This window comes from Artibeus jamaicensis, unplaced genomic scaffold (assembly GCF_021234435.1).
Source record: "Artibeus jamaicensis isolate MK-2021 breed Jamaican fruit bat unplaced genomic scaffold, CSHL_Jam_final contig_519, whole genome shotgun sequence".
NCBI lineage: Eukaryota > Metazoa > Chordata > Mammalia > Chiroptera > Phyllostomidae > Artibeus > Artibeus jamaicensis.
The window spans coordinates 53,730,208-53,751,028 of record NW_026521871.1 but is presented as its reverse complement, the minus strand read 5'-3'; the positions used below and the strand labels follow the sequence as shown (position 1 = coordinate 53,751,028).

The 20,821-nt window shown below is 55.3% G+C and overlaps 1 protein-coding gene across 18 annotated transcripts in view; it reads left to right on the top strand.

Annotated features, from left to right (window-relative positions):
* The window catches only part of MAP4 (microtubule associated protein 4), a 142,966-nt gene extending 122,301 nt beyond the window's left edge, over window positions 1-20,665 (top strand). For 7 of the 18 annotated variants that reach the window (XM_053669148.1, XM_053669142.1, XM_053669155.1 and 4 more), the window contains 11 exons: window positions 2,078-2,199; window positions 2,978-3,193; window positions 5,973-6,174; window positions 6,736-6,795; window positions 6,917-7,212; window positions 8,471-8,584; window positions 10,381-10,473; window positions 15,011-15,092; window positions 16,721-16,833; window positions 18,210-18,399; window positions 18,525-20,665. In XM_053669148.1, coding sequence (XP_053525123.1) covers window positions 2,078-2,199; window positions 2,978-3,193; window positions 5,973-6,174; window positions 6,736-6,795; window positions 6,917-7,212; window positions 8,471-8,584; window positions 10,381-10,473; window positions 15,011-15,092; window positions 16,721-16,833; window positions 18,210-18,399; window positions 18,525-18,532 — 1,496 coding nt within the window. In that variant the 3' untranslated portion in view covers window positions 18,533-20,665. Of the gene's footprint in view, window positions 1-2,077; window positions 2,200-2,977; window positions 3,194-5,972; window positions 6,175-6,735; window positions 6,796-6,916; window positions 7,213-8,470; window positions 8,585-10,380; window positions 10,474-15,010; window positions 15,093-16,720; window positions 16,834-18,209; window positions 18,438-18,524 lie in introns of those variants that run through there. The other 11 variants (XM_053669144.1, XM_053669156.1, XM_053669152.1 and 8 more) reach the window with 8 other exon arrangements.
* The last annotated feature ends 156 nt before the right edge of the window (window positions 20,666-20,821 follow it).

The following is a 20,821-nucleotide window of genomic DNA, read 5'->3' as shown; positions in this document are numbered from 1 at the left end:
AGCAATGAGAAGGAACTAACTCGAAATGCCTGTCACAGCGGCGCACCCCATAAGTATTATGCCAGGAGGGAGAAGCCAGACACGAGAGGTAGCACACTGTGAGGCCGTTGGTCTAATGTCTTTCAAGTAATATTGTAGAGATGGAGACCAGGAGTTTAGGGATTGGGAAGACGGTGGCCAAGAAGGGAACGGGAGGGAGGCCTGTGGTGTGGGAACAGTTGTGTGTCTTGATTGTTAGTAATAGTTACATAAAATTGATAAAATTGCCTAGAACCGCAGGTGTGCACAGGTGCCTGCACACACACAAATGAATCCATATCAAATGAAAACCCTGGATAAACTCTGTGGGTTGTGCCAGGACCGTTTCCCTGGGTTCGATGGTGGACTGTAGTTACGCAGGACGCCAGCCCTGGGGGAGGTGGCCACAGGGCACATGCGACCTCCCTGTATGTTCCTTGCAACTTCCTGTGAATCTATGATTATTTTAAAACAGTTTTTAAAATGAAGTCTCCTACCATCCCCAGTTTTGTGTTCCACCCCCCCCCCCTTCAAATTAAGCTACCATTGTTTTGTTTCATCGTGATTCTTCCAAAGATTTTTCAAAATGCTTGTACAGGTGTATTTGCAATAGAAATGTATTTTCCTCATCTCTTTTCTAGACAAGTGGCTTTATGTTTTATATACTGTTCTGTGCCTTACTTTTTTCTAATTCACTCAGACATTCTTCCGTATCAGTTATGAAATAATTTTTTGGTGCCTTGCTTTTTCACATTCGTAGATTACGTTCACACAGCCGGTTTCTTACTAAGGGACGCCTGCGTTGTTTCAGTCCTTTGCTTTTAAAAACAATGCTGACAAAAGACTGTAGTGTTTGCTCTTCTGCAGGTGTGTCAATGTGTCTGTAAGGTCAACTTCTAGAAATGGGATTTCTGCATTACAGTTACCTACACTTGGCATTTTCCGGGCTGTGGCAAGACTTGGCCGCACACGCGATGTGTGCAGCGCTCGCCGTGGCTGTACTGCCTCCACAGTTCCTTTAGAATTTTGGAAACTTGACAATATGTTAGGTTAAAAATAGCATCTCCATATAGCTTTAATTTTTATTTTTCTTGACGTTTGGACATCGTATTTTCAAAAGTGATTTGTATTTCTGTAAATCTTGTTTATGTTCTTGTCAATTTTCTGCTGGGTTGTTGGCTGTTATAGGAGTTACTGATTTAGAGGAGTAATTTATGTAATAGATTCTTTGCCTTTGATGTGAGGTTCAGATATTTTTTCCTGTTTATCATCTGCCTTTTGAATCTTTGTGATTTTAGCCACATTGAAGGTTTTTCTTTCTCTGTAGTCAAAGTGACTTTTGTGGCTTCTGGATTTTGTGCCAGTTAGAAAGGTTTTGCCTATGCCCTGGTTAAAAATGTAATAGTATTTTAATGATTTTAGGTGTAGCCCTATTGAAATCTGGAGTAACCTCCCCCGAAATGGTTCTGCTGGGCATAGTCTGAGGCAGTAGACTTTATTTCTGGCTCCGGGTCTGATTTCCCGGGTCTCCTCAGCCTTGTTGGAAATCTGGGTCACTGCTGGAATTAGATCGAGTTAATCTCACATCCTCCCGAAAGTGGTGCTTTACACAGGGAAAGGAAGTAGGGGAGGACATCGGATGATCTTCTGGCCCTTGTCCCATCTCTCTGCAACCTTTATTCCAGAGGTAGACTCTAGTAGGAGAGGCCTTTGTCCCCAGTGTGCCCGTTGAGTTAGTGGCTGGGTGACAGAACCTTTGCCTGTCCATCCCCAGGGAAGGGAAACCAAACTTGAGGGGCCATTTCCTCCCCCTGATCGTTTGTGCAAACCCCACTTAGGTTGCTTCTCCGCAGGGACAGGCTGCCCGAATCTGTGGAATCTAAAACCGCCCTCCGTCACAAAGGGGGAGCTTGGGAGTCTTGTGCACTGTGCCGCCGTGTGGCACAGCCCTGTGGGGTTTTTTCAGAATGAAGTGCTGCTTAGTTGTCCGTCTCTGCTAAGACTCGATTTGGGGAATGGATGTGAAAACCTTTGCTTAGCCTTAACTTCCACCCTTTAGGAATATCCAAGCCAGAAGAAGGACAACCTACTGTGAGTGTGACCGGAAATGACATCACCACCCCTCCAAACAAGGAGCTCCCACCAAGCCCAGAGAAGAAAACAAAGGTAGTTGCCAGAATGGTGGGTTATCTTTTACCGCTGCAATTTTCTTTAATAGTATCTTCAGCTATTATTGTTTGATTCTTGAATGAAATGTCTTTTTTCTGAGTTGGTACTAGTTCTTTCGCAAGTTTGGATGTGCTTTAAAAATATTTTATATTCCCGTTTTACCAAAATGGCCTAACTCAAACCTTAATATCTCTGCCTTTGACCCTACTATCTTGACTATCCGTAGGAATGTTCTGTAGCAGCAGTTTCTGCTTCACCAACAGCAGAAGGAATTACAGAACTCTTTTGAAATAGATTCTGAAATCAGTACTCATGCAAGGGAACACATTTTTACATAGCTTCAGGCACTTACTGGTACAACGGCCAAGTTCAAAGGGCCACTTTAGTGCGGCTGCCAGATAGCCTGCCGGTGTGAGGCGCGGGCAGCAGCACCGTAACCACCCGCCAGTCACTCTTTCGTGGAATTATTACAGCCACCAGAAGCTAATTAAGGTTAATGAATTATTAGCAGCTATTGCCGGGTTTAAATTTCCAGGGTCACACAGCTGGGGCATGTGACACCATCACTGAAAAACTGTTCCCGGTTTTCTTCTCCTCTGTCCTGGGGCCTTTCTCCTCTTTCCTGAGCTCAGAAAAAAGGGCTGCTGGTTTTCAGTTGCATCTCTCTTCACTGCTTATCATTTTTGCTTTGAATTGTGCAATTTATACTTTTTTTAAATTTTGTTTTTATTCTTGTCTGTGTGTTTGATGTTGGCCTTTTTAAAAAACAAAACAACAAATCAACTTAAAGCCTTTGGCCACAACTCAGCCTGCAAAGACTTCAACATCGAAAGCCAAAACACAGCCCACTCCTCTCCCTAAGCAGCCAGCTCCCACCACCTTGGGTGGGCCGACTAAAAAACCCATGAGCCTGGCTGCAGGCTCGGCACCAGCTGCCCCACCCAAACGCCCTGCCGCCACCACTGCCAGGCCCTCCATCTCTCCTTCAAAAGACGTGAAGCCCAAGGTAAGTGGCCCCCAGAGCTCTGTGCAGGGAAAGGCTTTCCCTCCGAGTGTCAGACAGACAGGCTCTTGTTGCTACCAGACGATGGAATCAGGCTTGTGGGACTGGGGACAGGTGACCTGACATGACACCCTGTTTCAGGGCCATGGTGCAGCGGTGCCACTTGAACGCCCTTTGTACCTTTCACCTTTGCCTGCCATTGTTGGAGGCAGTGTCGCATCTCCTTTGGTTTCTCCTCCCTCCTCCCGCCTCTCCTGACCCTTCGCCATTGACACACTGGCTGACCAGTGTCCCCTTCTCCACGTACTAATAGATGATCACTTGTGCTGTGACTCCTACATCGCATTCCCAGACCCCCTTCTCTTTCCTCATTAATCATTCTGCAGAAGTGAATTTCGCCCATTGCTTTTGTGATAAGTTCTTCCAGCTTGTCTCGGCCCATCCCAGCTGCGTGCGATGACTTACTTTGCTTTTCGCGTTAGGCTACCTCTCACTGAGCTGCTTCTGAAGTTCTTCGGTTTTCCAGGTCACCCACATGTCACCCAGAAAACGGTCACTTTGGAATAGCATTAGCTTCTTGGGGTGATCCTAGGAGGACAGGGTGGGGGGAGTCTGTGCCTGCCTTAATATCTCACTGCACCTGAGAAGGGCCTTGATGTCAGCCTAGTGTCTTCTTGACATTCTCATTGTGAAATCGTTTCCATGTTAAAACCTCACGTGTTTTAATCTAATCTTATAAAGAAAACCGGTGGAACCTAGGGATTATAATCAAGGTTTAAATCCTTTCATGGACTAGGAATGATGGAATCTCGTGGAGCTTTCGGACCCCCATGTATCCAGTTGATTGCTTTTCTTGAGTTTTAGAAAACAGTTTCCGAGACTTAAGAGGTTGGAGGGAAGGCGCCTACAGCCACGGCACAGCTGCCCGAGACACATGCTCTGCAGCACACCCTGGGCGGTGCAGGGAGGAAGGGTGTCTGGTGAAATTTCGGTCTGTAATGTAAATAAAAATGAGTGCCAGTCTCCTCGTTGTATAGCTCAGTTATATAACCTTCCAAAGTTCAGTGCCAGTGAGTGGCAGAGGCAGTATTTGCTTGGGTCCAGTGCCAACAGTGTTGGTGCTCAGGCCCTCGATCGGCACTGTTGCTGCGTGGCTTCCTGCCATCCAGTTTTTAAACATCCTTCAGGCTACAGCTGACCCGAAGAGGTGGCCTGCATGGCAGTGGTTACTGTTCTTTGTCCTTTTAGGTAAGAAACAGATGGGGCCCCACTAGGTTGTTCTGAATCATAGTCACAGTGTAGTGAATATGAAGGAAGCTTCAGGGTGCATCTGGTTCGTCCCCCAGTTCTGGGGCAAGCAGTGAGGAAGCCCCTCGGCACAGACTCCTGAGACACGTTCTGAGTAGAGCTAGCAGCTGAGCCTGTTCCTCTGATTCCAGCCTCAGGTTTCTTCATACCCTGCTTAGGGACTTTGTTTGTTTGTTTGAGATTTTATTTAGTCACTTTTAGAGGGGAAGGGAGGGAGAAAGAGGGAGCGAAACATCACTGTGTTGTTGCCTCTTGTGCATCCCCTACTGGGGACCTGGCCCACAACCCAGGCATGTGCCCTGACTGGGAATCGAACCTTCGACCCTGTGGTTCAGTCGCAAGCTGACACTCAGTCCACTGAGTCACACCTGCCAGGGCAGGACTTCATTTTTAGTAGCAGATATTACCCTGCATTTGCAGGGTTAGGTTTTATTTAATTGAATGCCAGGCCTGCGTTTCTGCGCACCTCCTTAGCTGATTTTCCATTTACGTGCAATATCCTGTGTATCCCCACCAGCATGCTGTCCTTCGAGTGGCCGTTTCTCCTGGGGTTAAAGGTCTAGATCCACTGTCTGTGGTTTGGCCTACTCTCTTTTGTAACATGGTACGTTTGCTTATCAGAATAGTGTGTTCATCCCCTGTTCATGTAGAAACCAGGCTAAATTGATTCCTTCACTTCCTTGGTAGTGACAGCATGTCTAGGCGCCATGGCACAGTGACCCAGGTGCATCCGTATGTGAGAGGCTTCTCTTCGCTTTCAGTCACAGCTGTAACATCTGTGCTTCTCAGTCCCTCTGTTGGTCAGGGCTGCACCCCTGCTTGCCCCTCCCCATCATCTCCATTCTCAGTCCCTAACGTCACGTGTTATCAGAGCTGCCTTAGAGATCCCGTGATCCCACCTCCTTTACCCGGGTGCGGGACCAGAGCCCAGAGAGGTCAGTGATTTGCCCAAGAACACATGTGAGTCGGGGCCCAGACTGGGACTGGAGCTCAGGCACCAGCCAGCTGATGGGGCCGGTGTTCTCCCTGTTCACAGCCCGGCCTGTTCACCCCCTGGGTGCATCTCAGCCCAAGGAGGGCTGAGTTTGACTGGATGTGATTTTTAATCTTTGTTCTGTTTATGTGTTTGTTCATCTCGGTCATGTATTTAACACATTAAACGCAGCAGTATTTAGTGCAGTAGACAGAGCCCAGGGCACCTGGACGGTCAGGTAAACTTTGCAGGGCCCTTCGTTCTCATTAGTTGAGGTTGGCTTGCGGTTGTTTGGCTCCCCGGTGCCACAGCACCCTACAGGGCCAGTTTCTCACGTTCTCTGGAGGGCTGTGATCCCAGGACCGCACGTATTTTCCCATCAGTAGCTGCCGGCCCCAAAGCACCCTGTTTTCCAGTGTGTGCACCTGTGGAAGCATCCTTGGCACGACTTCCGGGGGCTGTGGCTGACTGCAGCTCTCATTCCCACTTTCCTGTTGTCAGCCTGCTGCAGAGGCAAAGATTCCTGAGAAGAAGGCCACGCCATCCAAGCCAGCCACGCCATCCAAGCCGGCCTCTGCTCCGGTCCCCAGGCCTGGCTTCAAGAGTACCCAGACTGTTCCGAAAGCCACGGCAGCTGCCTCTGCTGCCTCCGCGGGGCCAAGCAGCAGGAGCACTTCCATGCCCCTGCCCAAGAAGCCTGCTGGTGAGCACTGTCACCTTGCCCTGGCCCCAGTCGCAGCTCTGGCCAGCACCACATGACGCCGCACAGATCTGCCTGCGCCTCAGTCCTCATGGGGGTGTGGGAAGTGGCAGCTGTGGTCTCTGTGGGAGGTTAGCGGGGAGGTGTGTTCGGAAGAACCTCGAGTAGAGGGGACTCTCAGGAATTCCCATGTAGGATTTACTCCTCCTTTCTTGGAGTCTCCGCAGCTTCCCGCACAGCGCAGTCACAGGCCTCTTACGTGATGAGAAGTGGGCCGCTCAGTGCCGCAGGCTGTGCTGATCACCTGTTTCTAAGGCCGGTGGAAGGCCGTGTCTAGGCCGGGACGGAAGAAGATGCGGTGCCTGGCCTGGCGCTCTGCGTAGGGCACGGTCTTCATGGGGCTGCATAATGCTCTGCTTTGTCCTTAGAGACCGGCGCGGCCCCTGGCTCAGAGGGGCCGTTCAGAAATGGCTGAGTGAATGCGGGAATCTCAGTACTGCATGAGCCAGCGAGCCAGTCGGTCAGTTTGTTAAACGTTACATTAAAAAGTGTGTGTTTGTTCAGGCATCAAGACTGAGGGAAAACCCACAGACGTCAAGAAGACGGTTACGAAGTCTGTGCCAGGTAATACCCCATCCCTCTTTATGGAACCCTAACTTAAACCCCACCTCTTCCATGACTTTAAGGCTCCCCCCATTTGTTCTTGCCCCCTGAACGCTTGCGTCTCTCACTCCTACCTTTACAGCTGACTCGAGTCGCTCAAAGACCACCTCCAGCAGCATGGTGAAGAAAAGTGCTGCAGTCCCTGGGGCAGCTTCCCCAGCAGGCACGGCCCCCAGTCGAGTCAAGTCCACACCCACGCCCCCCCGGCCTTCCGGGACTCTTGCCGTGGACAAGAAACCCACCACGTCAGTCAGGTCCAGCTCCTCCGCCCCCAGGCTGAGCCGCCCGGGGACTAACGCCTCTGCCCCTGATCTGAGGAACGTTCGTGCCAAGGTCGGCTCCACGGAAAACATCAAGCATCAGCCTGGAGGAGGCCGGGTGGGTCCGGGGAGTGTGGGTCCTCGGCGTGCCGGTCCCCGCTTCTTTCCCTGCCATGTCCACCGTGGTTCCCGAAGCCTCTCCTCACATCAGCCCAGGGCGCACCAGAGAGAGGGGTGGTTGGGACCCCTGTCCCAAGGAGTGCCAGGGAGTGTCAGCTGGGCTCTGCATCCCAGCAGCCAGGAGGGGCGGGTGGGGTGGACTGAGCTCTGGGCCCTCTCCACTGGAATCGGAGGAGACCCTGTTCAGTATGTAGGGGTTTAGGCTTCTATTCTTGCTTGGAGGCAAGAGTTCTTCTACTTCACAAAATGAACAAACAGAGCAGACCTCTGGGGCTGCTAAGGGGAAATCCAGTGGACGTGAACCTGGTCTGTCATGGTTCTCAGCCTGCACTGTGAGCAGCAGGAGAGGCAGGTGGGCGGAAAGTCTGTCTGAGAGAGGATGAGGGAGGGTGTCCTGTGGAGGCCTGTGGCTGTGCTGAACTGCTGTAGAGTGTCGTGATGGAGAGGCCCGGTGGCCCTTTCTGTTTGCATCCATCCTGGCATTACTGTTAACTGTTGGCAGCCATGGGGACATGGTGTGTGAAAAAGGTGGTGGCAAAAGTCAAAGTTCCGATCTCTGGAGATGACCTCGCTTCAACCCAGAGCTGGTGAAAAACCGAAGGAAAGTGAAACGGAATCCTGATACACTTGGAAGACCCTGGTGGCAAGACGGGAGTGGTCTGGGACAAGGGCCCAGGCGATCGTGGCTCTGGGTGTTGCCAGGCCTCGGGGCCGTGGTGCCGCCGGCCCGTCTTTCCTCTGTGTGCTCCTGCTAGGCTTGCGAGGTGCAGGAGGTCTTGGTGGGGAGCTGAGCGATTCAGTCTGGCAATGCAGTCATTTCCGTTCCCACATCCATCTTCGGTACAGGCTCCCCGTGACCGTGGCCGCTTCCGTGGGGCGTGTGGAGCGTCTGAGTGGGAGGGCAATGCTACTGGAAAACAGTAACTGTACCCACAAGTGGCAGAATCGCAGGCTGAGCCCTCCTTCCCCCTTCTCCTCAGTGTGTGCCTTCTCCCTGCTCAGCTCGAGCTTTGGCCTGCAGCCCCTCCCTCCGGCTGTGTCTACCCTGGGAAATGGGTGGCCCCTCCCAGGAGCAAGGGTGACCTGCTTCTGCCTGGTGGCCTGGCCTGGATCCGAGTCCCCAGGCTTCTTTCCTCTTGACATTTGGGCTCTTGTCCTCTTGGTGTGAAATTTGCCCTCCCTTTATCTCCATCTAGGCCAAAGTAGAGGAAAAAACAGAGGCAGCTGCTGCAGCCCGAAAACCTGAACCTAACGCAGGCACTAAAACAGCTGGCCCAGGTGCGAGTGCACAGAGACCACCTGCTGGGAAAGTGAGTTCTGCTTACACTTTTACCTCTGGAAGGTAAAAGGTGGTGAACTGTCCCTCCGGCCTGAGTCACTTTCCCTTCTGGTGCACTTTTTACCTGTCCTTGAACTAGTTTCTGCTCCTCTCCCTGTGCGCCCTCCTTGGTATTGGACAATTCATCAGAAAATTTTTTTGTATCAATCCTGAAAGTTAACAGTTGGGAGCTCATTATCACTTTGGGGACTGTTTATTTAGCTGGGAAAAGTGGATACAAAAGTTTCAGTCTCTTCCCATGACCTTGAGCTGAAACCCACCTGTTACGCACACATACTCACACGCTCAGAGCACCGGGGTTCCTCCTCAGTGAGGCAGGGCACTGGTAACCTCTGGCACCTGGAACCCACAGACCCTGTGCTTTACTGTGGACTAAAATGTCCCTCTTGTAACACTGCGGGGCATGGGGGTGGCTTCATTTGTCCTGGCTCCCCGAGTCACCTCTTAATGGAAAGTTAGGATGCTCATTGCAGTGAAAACCCACCCAGCATGGGGAAGGGGGTGCTGCAGCATCAGCTAGAGGTCAGAGGTTAGCTGACCCTGGAACCAGGCCCTCCTGCTTACTGTAGGGACCTTCTTCCCTTAGCTGTGCAGGTAGGTGGTCTCTCTGGCCAAGGGCTTCCAGGATGGGTCTCAGCCAAGGAATTGGTACAGTCAGCAAGGTGAGGAAGCCTGCACCTCGGCTCCTGGGTAAACATTTTGAGGTCCTGTAGGTCTTTGCTTCAGACCAGGGCTTATTACAAAGTGGTTTGTGAAGACGGCAAGAAATAGTGAGTTGCCTCCCTAGGTTGGAGTTTCTCGGGGTGGATTTCTGTACTCCGTGGAGAACTCTTCAGTTTGGGAGCTGTGTCATTTGCAAAGGGCTCCAAAGGGAAGGAAGGAAGGAAGCTGGCAGCTGTTCCTTCTTGAGAAGGCTCCAGAAGAATTCTTTGTTCCAGCCCTTAGAGCCTGGGCCTTTGTGTGGCTGCATTCCAAGGGGAGCCATTTGTGTGTAGTTCCATGTGCTGTGCCCCTGGGCTGTGCATCATTGCAGCCCTGGCTGGCTTCTTGGCACGTGACTCTCCCAGGATACAGGCGTGGGCACCTGGGTGATTCAAGACTGTGTTTTACACTTGAGTCAGGAGACTTGACCTAACCCTCAGTTGTGCTGTGTGTTCTGGAGCCCTCGATGAGTGGGCTACTTGAGGAAGCAGCCCAGGCTGCAGCCTGCGCGCCCCCTGGTGTCCAGGATTGTGCATGGCAGGTCCAGCACAGTTTATCAGTGTCCCTTCCTTGCCCTTAGTACCAGATCTGTGCTCTGTGAGCCACCTGCCCAGTGCTTCTCCCATCAGCCTTTGCCTCCCAGAGTGGGTCTGGCTGCAGGTGTCCCAGGCCCCAGATTGAAGGGAAGTGCCGTCCTTGAGTGAGGACTAGCCCGGATGAGCAGGCAGGGGGCGGCAGGGCCCTGGCGGGGTGGGTGCCTGGGGCCGGCTGCTGTCAGGCTTGCGAACCACAGCCCAGCCTCTAAAGAGCAGTGGTGACGACTGTGTAGCACCTTCACTACATCTGCTTCTGTCCTTGTGTTGTTGGTTCATGTTTTCACCCCCTTCCTGCTCCTTCAGATCCCTTTCTCTGTGCTTCCACAGCTGTTCTGCTGGAGGTGGGCGGAGTCTCGGCGGCACTCTGTGTCGGTCATCGTGGTCACGTGTGGCCTCACTGCCTGCCCTGTGTCAGTTCTAACCAGCCCTCTCCCTTTGTGTTGTTTTTTTCTGTTCTCTAACACTCCAGGTCCAGATAGTCTCCAAAAAATTGAACTACAGCCATATTCAGTCCAAGTGTGGTTCCAAGGACAATATTAAGCATGTCCCTGGAGGTGGTAATGTAAGTATCAGCTCTGGACACCTGGCATCTGAGGCCCAGTCCACTGTGGGGCACTCTGGGGCGGGGGCCACCTGCCTGAGCTGACAGGACCCCGGCTGGCAGGCCACTTGGCTCACTCAGCATCTTGCCAGCCCTGGGGGCGGGGGTCGTCACTTCCCCTGTGGCTGGGTCAGAGGCCTGGTCTGAGGGCAGTGGTCAGCAGCGGGCTGCGGCTTCTCTTGAGTCTGCTCGTGGGGATTTGTGCCTCTGTCTGCACCGCTCCGAGCACAGCGGAGGTCCACATCCTCCCAAGTCCGCCCCGCTCTTTCTTTTCGACCCGGGGCGCTCCGCACGGTTCCCTTCTTCATTCCTCTTCCCCGCTCCGCACGGTTCCCGTCTTTGTTGCCTCCTGCTCGCCCCTCTCCCAGCCTTCCCCTTTCCTTTCCCATCGCTTTTCAACCTTTTGCCTTTTCTAGTTCCTCCCTCTTTTACTCCCTCTCCCCTCCTTTGTTTCTGTCCCTTTCCCTGCTCTATCCAGACACTGTCATGCTGCCCTTCTGTGCCAGCCCAAAGATCTGTGTTGGGGACACAGGGCTCCAGTGCGCAGAGCGGTCCTGGTCTAGGGAGAGACAGGGACAAGTATCATTGTCCGTTGGTGTGTAAAGAGTGTCCTGTGTGTTTGCCATGTGTCCCTGTGACAACGTGTGGGCCCCCGGGACTCTAGCGTGGGCCAGGGGCATTTTGGGGAACCATCCACGGGCAGCTCCTGCCCTTCACCTGTCCACTGGGTGGTCATGCCGTCCTGTTCACCCCCTTCCCCAGGTCCGTGTCATGGGGAATGCAGCCATGGTGACCTCTTTCTTGCCCCTTACAGCCCTCCTCACTATACTTCCCTCCCAGTCACCTCTCACCGGGGGCTGCTCCCACGCATGGGCAGGAGCCGTGGCTTTGCCTTCAGGTGGGATGTGCTTGACCAGTATGGTCGTTGGCCAGATGTTAGCCAACCTGGTATGGGATCGGCTGAAGTGGGTGCGGCTTTCAAAGGCAGTGTCTGGCACAGGTCCTGCCCAGGGGCGCCCGGGTGGAGCTCTGGCCCTCGCTCTTTTCCTCAAGGTTTTGGCCCACTGAAAACAGAAGGTGGACTGGGATTCAGAGTCGTCGGGGGTGCTGTGTGTGTGTCCCGTGGAGATGCGTTTGTGTGTGTTGTGTGATGTAGGCAAGAGCCCTGGAAATAATCGTGTGTCTGGTCTGCACAGCACATCAGCAAGTGGGGCGGGCGGGGTGTGCGTTGTAAAAGCACTTCCATTTTCAGAAGCTCCTGTGAAATGCAGGGTGCTCAGGTCCCACCCATGAGCCTTGTTTGCAGGTGGGATGATGAGAATAAACATCCCAGGTGGAGGTGTCCTCGCTCCTTCGAAGCACCGGAGGGCTGGAAGGCCACACAAACAGGCGTGCGGCCCAGGAAGTACGGGCCTGCTGTGCAGGGGGCCTGGCGTCACCCATCTAAGCGGGTCTCCCACTGCAGCCCCAGTGGGAGTTAGTGCCTCACGGCGCCTCCCCCACAGACACACCCTTGTCAGGAGCCAGGAGGATGTGGGGAGGGAACTTAGCAGGTACTTCCGGCCGATCCGATTCCAAGTTTAAAAGTTGCAGCAGTTTGAAGCCCATTTCACCCTCGAAAGTGGGTGTGTATGTGTCATGGGTTCCCAGACCCGGCGGCAGGGTCGTTTCAGTAGCACTAGGTCCACGGGCATCACGGACCAGTGGTGACTTGTACCTGGCTACAGCCAGGTGGGGTAGATGCGGGCTCCGTCAGGGCACGGTTTCTGCTGGGTGTCAGCTTACCCGGGGAGGCGACCCGTGGGCCAGCCCTCGAAGCCCCCGTCCGAGGCCAGTGAGGCAGCACGTGGCCCCTGAAGCTGGAGCCCGGCGGGGAGGCCAGTAGCCAGGAGAGGAAAGAGGAGGCCTGGGGAGGCAGTGAAGCTTTTCAAAACTTTTCATTACAGAAATTTTCAAACACCCAAAAGTCGATAAAACAGTGAAATGGACTTTTTACTTAAACAAGACCCAGCCTTGTTCATTTGTGGCCAGTCTCACCTCTACATGCTCAGCTTGGTTATTCTGGAGCCAGCCTAGGTGAATTCTCCATCCGCAGACACTCCACTGCGCGGCTTGGAAAGATGAGAACTTCCACGTGCACACGTGCACTGACTGCAGCGAGGTGCACGGACACGTGACTCGGGTTTGCTTGTTTGACCCAGGATGCAGCAGGGCCCACAAATTGCGATTGGTGGGAAGCCTCTTGTCCCTTGTCATCGGAGGTCTCTCTGGCCCTGCAGCCTGGCTGTCGGGTTCGTTTTCGTGGTGATGTTGTTCACGAGGGAACCAAGGGGTTTGTCCTAAAGTCAGGGTTCTGCTGCTTGTAGCCCCATTTAATGTGTTTCTCTTTTATTTATTTAGTTAGATAGTTAATTTTAGAGACAGGGGAAAGGAAGGAGAAGGGCAGGGAGAGAAACATCGATGTGTGGTTGTCTCTTGTGTGACTCCCATCAGGGACCTGGCCCGTAACCCAGGCCTGTGCCCTGACTGGGAATCGAACTGGTGACCCTTTGCTTTGCAGGCCCGCGCTCAGTCCTCTGAGCCACACCAGCCAGGGGCCCATTTAACATGTTTCTTTGTCCTTCCATTTTCTTTACGTTGATTCAGGTTTGTTTGTCTCTTCCCACATTGTTACCGGACGTTCATAGTCAGGGCGGTGGTTCTATCAGGCAGCATTTCTATAACTGGAAATAACTCTTCCAGTTATTTCCCTCGTTGTGATTTTGTGGACTCTTGGCACCCAGCTCCCAGTCCCTCCGGCGTTTACTGGCTGGAATACGTCAGTGCAGGGAAACTTCCCCTCGTCACCTGCTCTTTACCTGGGGACGAGGCAAGAGGTAAAGCAGTGGAGGCTTCGAGGGCAGAACGCTGTGGTCTCGGTCATCCACCAGTGGTCTTGGGGACCGTGCACGATGAGCTTGGGTCGAGCAGCTGCCACGTCTTTAGCTGGGAAACGGGCAACTTCCCGTCGTCCTGTGCAGGGAGAAGGGCAGCCAGTGGGGATGACGAGACAAAGCAGAGGCTGTCGTTTTGATGGCGGTGGGCACCTGCATTGGCAGCGCACACACTGACATTGGAGCGACACAGGGAAGACTGGCGTGGCCCTGTGCGGGGGGGCAACCCAGATTTGTGAAGCTCTTGTGTGTTTTTAGGAGAGGGTGTTGTTGAATGTGCAGAGCCGTTTGGTGCCCAGTGGTTACTGCTGCAGTTCAAGGGTGATGAGGTGGAGGGAAGCTGAGCAAGGGAAGGCTCTGGAGAAGGCAGCCTTTGAGCCGGGCTCAGGGGAAGGCAGGAAACGCGGCGGGCTTGTGGGCCAGGGAGCAGCACGAGCAGAGTTCCAACAGCGCGAGTGCGGATGCTCACAGCTGACCGGGCATCCCACCAGTACTCAGACGGCGAGGTCAGGACCCCCAGGTACTTCCAGATTCATTTGTGTGCACAAGATAAAATTGGGCAGGATGAATGGAAAGGTTAGTAGAGATCATCTCAGAACTTGAAAAGCTCTTCTCCCCTAAGCTAAAAGGAAACTATGTGAAAGGCTTTACCAAAAGAGAGAGAGCGAGCAAGCAGGAGTGTGTGAGGATGGCTCAGGCAAGCTGAGGATTGTGGGACTTGCGCTGAGCCAGCCAGGGGCTGCAGGTGGGAACGCGAACACAGAGCAGACAGCACGTCTGCTCTCTGGTGGAGACCGTGCGAGCTGACACGGAAGGAGGAAGACGGGGTTCTGCAAAGGAGCTGGTTAAATGGCACTGTGCTGAAAGCCCACCTCATGTGCACCTGTTGGCAGGGCTCTGTGGGCCATGTGTGGAGGAGTTTTCCACTGCATGGAAAAGCCAGGCTCTTGCACAGCCACGGAGCCTCTGGGTCACTCGTGACTATGCTGTGGTCCCCATCTGGGGGCACAGCAGGAGCTGCTGTCTGCAGGTGTCCTCTCCTGGGTTAAAGACATGCCCCCTCCTAGCACGGAGACTCTTCCCGAGGTGCCTGCGGGCGGGCGTCAGAGTCCGCCGGCCCTCTTCCCTAACTCGGTGCCTAGAGAAAGATGGGTATCTGTGCTGTTGGCCCTGAGGGAGAGATGCACTGGGAGGGACCAGGGGAAAACATGCTGGAACGTCACTGTGGTTTATCTCTGCGCAGGGAGTGGATGGGTGGGATGTGAGGTGGAACAGACGGGTGTTTCAGGAGATTGGGGTCCAGAAATGTGGGAGAAGAGCTGCCTGGCGCATGCCTGGCTGGGTTGGAGGCAGGGGCTATGGCTTGGTCTGGCTGGAGGTGGGGTCAGAAGCTGCACACAGGGCCAGGATGGATCAAGGGCTCTGGTAAGCACTTTGAGAGGTGACCATGACCTTGAACAGGCTAAGATAGGAGCTTACAAGGGAGAGGAAAAACTTGAATGTGGAGAAGAATAATACAAAGATGCTGTGTCTCTGAAGCAATATCTTTGTTCTTTTCTCTTCAGGTTCAGATTCAGAACAAGAAGGTGGACATCTCCAAAGTCTCCTCCAAGTGCGGGTCCAAGGCCAACATCAAGCACAAGCCTGGTGAGTGTGTCTCCCTCGAGCACCTGGGTTTTAGGAACAACTCTGTCTTAGTTGTTCCATAAAAATTCCGGGGCCACCCCCACCCCGGACAGAGCGGTAGAACAGCACAGACCTCGGTCCCTGTCAGGGAGTGGGTCTCGGGGCACGTGGGTCTCAGGGTGCTGAGTGCTCGGTGGGAGGAGGAGCAGATGGGAGAGGCTGCCGTTTGCGTGGGCCTCGTCCTAAGGATGGGCTCTGTGTTGCTGCTGCTGACCGAGACCCAGGGGAGAGGCGTGGCCTGGGGCCTCACACTAGCTGAAGGGGCTCCAGGGAGTGGCCCGGGGCACCCGTCAGGTACCGGAGCAAAGGGCCTCCCCAGCAGCACGGTGTCAGCCCCCAGCCCGAGGGCCAGGGTTCAGCGTGGGCGGGCGTCTCTCGGGGGTGGGTCACTGAGGACCAGTTAGGGTGAAGGCCAATAAAACTCCCTCCCTCCCAGCAAAACCGTCATCCGTGTCAGAATGTGTTCCTTTAAAATGGTGGGAATGCGCCCTGGCTGGTGTAGCTCAGTGGATTGAGTGCGGGCTGCGAGCCAAAAGGTTGCAAGTTCGATTCCCAGTCAGGGCACATGCCTGGGTTTCGGGCCAGGTCCTCAGTGGGGGCCACGTGAGAGGCAACCACACATTGATGTTTCTTTCTCCCTCCCTTCCCCTCTCTCTAAAAGTAAATAAATAAAAGCTTTGAAAAAAAGGTGGGAACACTTCAGCCCTGAGCTGTCCTTGCCCATTTGACCTGGCAAATCCATCCTTGTGAGAACCTCCTTCCCTAGAGGCCCCGGGTGTCGCCAGGACCAGTGTTTGCTGGGGCGCGGGGCTGAGACCCCACTGTTGCAGACACAGTGTTGAGGTTTGTGACATGAGCTGAGAGGAGGTAGAGGAGTCAGAGAAAGGCTCAAAGGGAAGCCACACTCCAGGGCCGTGTGGGGGTAGGTCGGCCCTCCACCCTGTGGCCTGTGAGCTCTGAACATTGCCCAGCGTACGGACCACCTCCCCCCAGGCCCCAGGCCCTTGGCCCTTCCTTCTTGTCAGTACAGCGTGATCTGGTTAAACTGCACAGACCGCTCACGTTTCCGTCCTGTCACTGCCCGTCACTAGCTAGGTGTTGACTTCGGAGTAGCAACTTTTTTGCCCAGCATCTGTGCTAGCGGCTGTAGAACAAGGACCCTGTCCCTGGTGGACAGGGCATTTGTGCGGCTGAAAGGAGGCCGGCTGCACCGAACGGCCCACCCAGAGGAGCTGCCACGTGCCCAGAGACCCGGAGGTGGACGGGGCACCCTGGGGGCTGTGCTCCTTGCTCCGGGCCTGCCCAGCCTGGCCGGCAGCTGTGCGGCTGTGGGCTATGGGGTGCGGGGTGACTTCCCCACGGAGAGATGGCCTCAGCCTGACTTGAAGAGAAGCAGTCGTTTTGACAAGCATGCTCTCGGCCCCCTCGTGTCCCTTGGAGCCATCAGGAGCGGTCGGTCTCCCCATTTCCACATCGGGCACTGGCCAGTCCCCGGTCGTGCTGGGGTGCCTGTTCCGACCCCTGGCTTTGCTTGCAGGGCTGTTTCTCTGCCACCGCCACCTTAGCCACCGGCACCTTCTCTGTTTTAGGTGGAGGAGATGTCAAGATCGAAAGTCAGAAGCTGAACTTCAAGGAGAAGGCCCAGGCGAAGGTGGGATCGCTGGATAACGTGGGGCACCTGCCCGCAGGAGGTGCCGTGAAGGTAGCGAGTGGGCCTCCAAGGGGACGAAGCTGGGGAGGGACAGGGTGTTCAGTGGGTTCTGATCCCACCTAGTGGGTGCTGTCACCGCCCCTCAGTCTCTTCAGAGTCATGTTCCCGCGACACCATTGCTGTTTCCCCATCATCCATCGTCAGTCCTGGGCGAGGCAGGAGAGGGGAAGAGAGCCCGGCTGCAGACAGGGCGTTTTCCGGGAGCCATGGCCTCCCTTACTGTCTGTGCTCACCTCATCCAGTCTCCGAGGGACTGCGGGCTGGGGCGCAGGCCACCCCAAGGCGGGTGTGGTCCACACGCTACAGTTGTCCCCACCTGCCTCGTGATAGAGGACTGTGGGTACATGCTCCAGGCCTGGGAGCAGAACAGGACATTTTCCTACCAGTGACAGTGGGCCAGGTGTCCGCCTGCCTCTGGAGGGACTACCCGTGGGAGAGCGCCAGCGCGCTCGGGACAGAGCTTCCCCTCTCCAGACCGACTAGGTCTCCCCTCCCTGCCCTCCCTCTGGCCTTCCCTGCCTCCCTCCTTCCACAGTCCTGTGAGACCCTCTGTGTGCCCAGAGGCCATCTGTCCTGTGTCCCATGTCGTTGGTGGGCTTCTGTGCCTGAGGGTAGCTGCAGGGGAAGGAGAGCGAGTAGAGGGGATCCTCCCCTCGACACCTGCGTGCCCGGCCGGGCCAGCCCAGTGCAGCCCTTTCCTTGGTCCCACGTCCCCCCCACCCTCCAGCACCGATTTAGGCCCAGCCAGCCTCCATGAGCATTCGGGGTCCTGGTTCTGTCGCGCCCTTGTCCCTGCCCCCACCGCACTCTGGTCTGTCTCTATGGGGTGCTGTCTCGGCCTGTCCAAGGCCGTGGGGGCAAGTGCATGCAGACCAAGGTTCACACTTGGCTTTTCTGACCCCATGTCTTGTGGGGGTTTTTAATTCACGTAAGTGTCCTTTCTTGACTGTTTCTGGAATGGTTTTTCTAACCCTAACCTGCCTGCGGCACCATCGCTTCCCAGCCAAGCCCAGACCTGCCATCAGGAGACGGCCTCTCAGGCCTGTGCTCATGGTCTGTGGTCAGAGCTGCTGTCCTGCCCGGTGTCGGCCTTGGTGGGGAGCCCGGCGTCTGTCCCCTCAGAGAGGCTTCCCAAAGCCTTGTGCTTCAGAGGAGGCTCCCCGCCCAGAGCCTGCCCCCCTGCTCTGTGCCAGGCCACCCGCCGTGGGTGGGGAGCACCTGGCCTAGAGTCTCTAGATGACCGCACCTTAATTAGAGGGGGGCAGGGGCAGCATGGGTGGGGGGCTGCGTGTAAAACCCGTCACCATCACCCATCCCACTCCCTCTCGGACTGACCCTGCACTGTCTCCCCCACTGTTTCATTGTAGACTGAGGGCGGTGGCAGCGAGGCCCCTCCGTGTCCGGGCCCCCCTGCTGGGGAGGAGCCGGCCATCCCCGAGGCAGTGCCCGAAGCTGGCGCCCCCACATCAGCCAGTGGCCTCAATGGCCACACCACCCTGGCAGGGGGTGGTGACCAAAGGGAGGCCCAGACCTTGGACTGCCAGATCCAGGAGACAAGTAAGTGGCTGGGCTTGGCCTAGGGGCCAGCCAGGGTCCCTGCCACTGGCTGCAAATTGAAACTCCTTTGTTTTTTGACTAGAGTGTGGCCTAAATTTTAACGAAGCAACCTTTTATTTTTCCAGGCATCTAATGATGACATTCTGGTCTCGTCTTCCGTCCCCTTTGTTGCCCCTCGTGTCTCCTTTGTTACCCTCTCCCTTCCCCCCTCCCGTGTCACTGCAGATTGAGACCTACAGGCTGACGTTCCGGGCAAACGCCAGGGCCCGCACCGACCACGGGGCCGACATTGTCTCCCGCCCCCCCCATTTTCTTGGTGGCCCCAGCTCAGGCATCCGGGCCCTTGGTTCCCTCCTCCGGGTGGCCCACTAGACCTGTGACCCCTTGGGTGCTGGGCAGCCCTCTAGGGCCTTAACCCCACCCCCACACTCCCACCCCCGCTTCGCTTGCCTAGGGCAGCAGCAGTCCCCACACCTTTTCCCACTCCTTGCCCCAGGCCGGGCCCCTGCTTTGCTCCTGGCCCATCATCCTCACTGCGTCACTGCTGGGGCGGGGGGAGCTTGGGGGGGCGTGGGGTGGGAGCCTAATGTGGGATCTCGGGGAGCTAAGAGGAAGGAACCGGATTCCAACCTCCTCTTTGTTTGGGTTTTTTGGACCAAACCCAAGAGAAACTGACATACCCTCCCTCCTCCTGGGTCCACCCGAAGGGAAGAGTGCAGTGTCCACGTGATGGCCCAGCCCTGTGTCCCCCAGAGCTTGCCGAGTCACTGCCTCTCCCTTCGACCCCACAGCAGTGCCCACCATGCGGGTGGTGCCAGACGCCTCTTGCTACCCTGCCCCAAGTTAGTTAGGCGCCAGTGCTGCCTGTCCCCACTGCCTCCCATACCTGCCTAGCTGCTGTCATTTTTTTTTCTTGTTTTATCCCCTTTTTTAAAAAATAACCTAAAAACTGGTGGAGTAGTTTTGCAGGTTGAAGTCATGTCTGAATGAAAGTTCTCAGTAGGTGTTAAAGGAAAAAGGGAGGGGAGATTCGTGAGCCTCCAGCCAGGAGGTCAGGCATGGTCCTGGCGGGGATGTGTACGGGGCAGGGGGCGTGCCGGGCGTGGCCGGTGAGCAGGTGGAGCAGGCTGGAGGCTGCTCAGAGTGTGCGCTGGTGGTTCTGGCATTTTGTGTGTATGCTGCTTTTCTTTTCTAACCAAGAGGCTGGTTTTGGCATCTGTCTGTCTCATTCCTGGGATTTGGTGGGAGATGCGAGGTCAGGGCTGGGTTGTGGAGGTCAAAGTCCTCCAGGCCTGTCCGCCAAGGACACTCAAGCCCTCAGCTCCCAGGGAGCCCGAGATGCTCAGACCTCGTGTGGGTATTGGAGAATCAGGTCGGGAAATTTAAAAATAAAGGCATGAGACAAGCCATTCCCGTCCCCGACAGCTTGACTGGAGGGGAGAGGGAGGCCAGCGAGCGAGGCCAGCCTGTGGAGGGCGTGCCAGCGAGGCCCCGCTAGGGGTGGCTGCAGTGAGGCCCAATCCCGGGAATCATATTGACACGAAGATTCTTACCGCACTTGTATTTTTTGTATTAAAGTTTGCATGGTTTCTAATAAAGGATTAAAACCTACCAGTTTGTAGTGAAATGGCCTGGGAGTCCTAGGGCTCCTTGCAAGAGCACTGTCCCCGGTGTGGCCTGGGCCCCCGCCCTCCGAGCTCAGGCAGGGCCCTGGGAGAAGCTTCATATTGGATATCCTCCTGTGGGGGGGCGAGTCTGGGTGGAGCCGCTCTCCCCTTTCCACGGTGGTAGCCTTTGCTGTGGAGAGGTTTGCCCCCAAGTCCCCAGTTCCCAAGTGTGTACCAAGAACTTGTTGGGTCTTGGAGAGAAAGTGCTTCCAGAGCCAGACTGTCTCTAGAATGCACCACAGCACAGGGAGATCAGGGCGCCCATGGTTGTCATCGTGAGGAAGGGGCAGGATGAAGCTGGGGACAAGGAAGCCGTGGGGGGCGGGGCCCTCCCTGTGTTTATCCACCATAGAGGCTGCTGGCTGAGCACGGGTTCTGGCTCCTTCCGCTCCCTTAGCCAGGGGCAGGGGTGGGGCAGGTGACCCAGGTGGGACAGCGCTGGGTGGCCCGTGTGCTATGTACTGCCTGCCCTGCAGCCGTGTGGGAGTGGGACGTTTCGGTACTGCCTGGTTTGCTTATGGCTCAGCCATTACCTATGTCTGTGATTCTGTTGTAACCATTTTAAGAGTAAATAAAGCTCATGATGTCCCACCACGCAGGCCTTGCCTCCTGTATGTGCTGGTTTGTCTCCACCATGCTGCCCACCCCCACCCCCATGACACTGAGGGGCAGGTGAGCCGCACGACCTGCAGCACTAGGTCCAGAGAGCCCTGGCTGTCGCAGAGCTTCCCCATTTGCCTGGGCTGGCTGGGAGG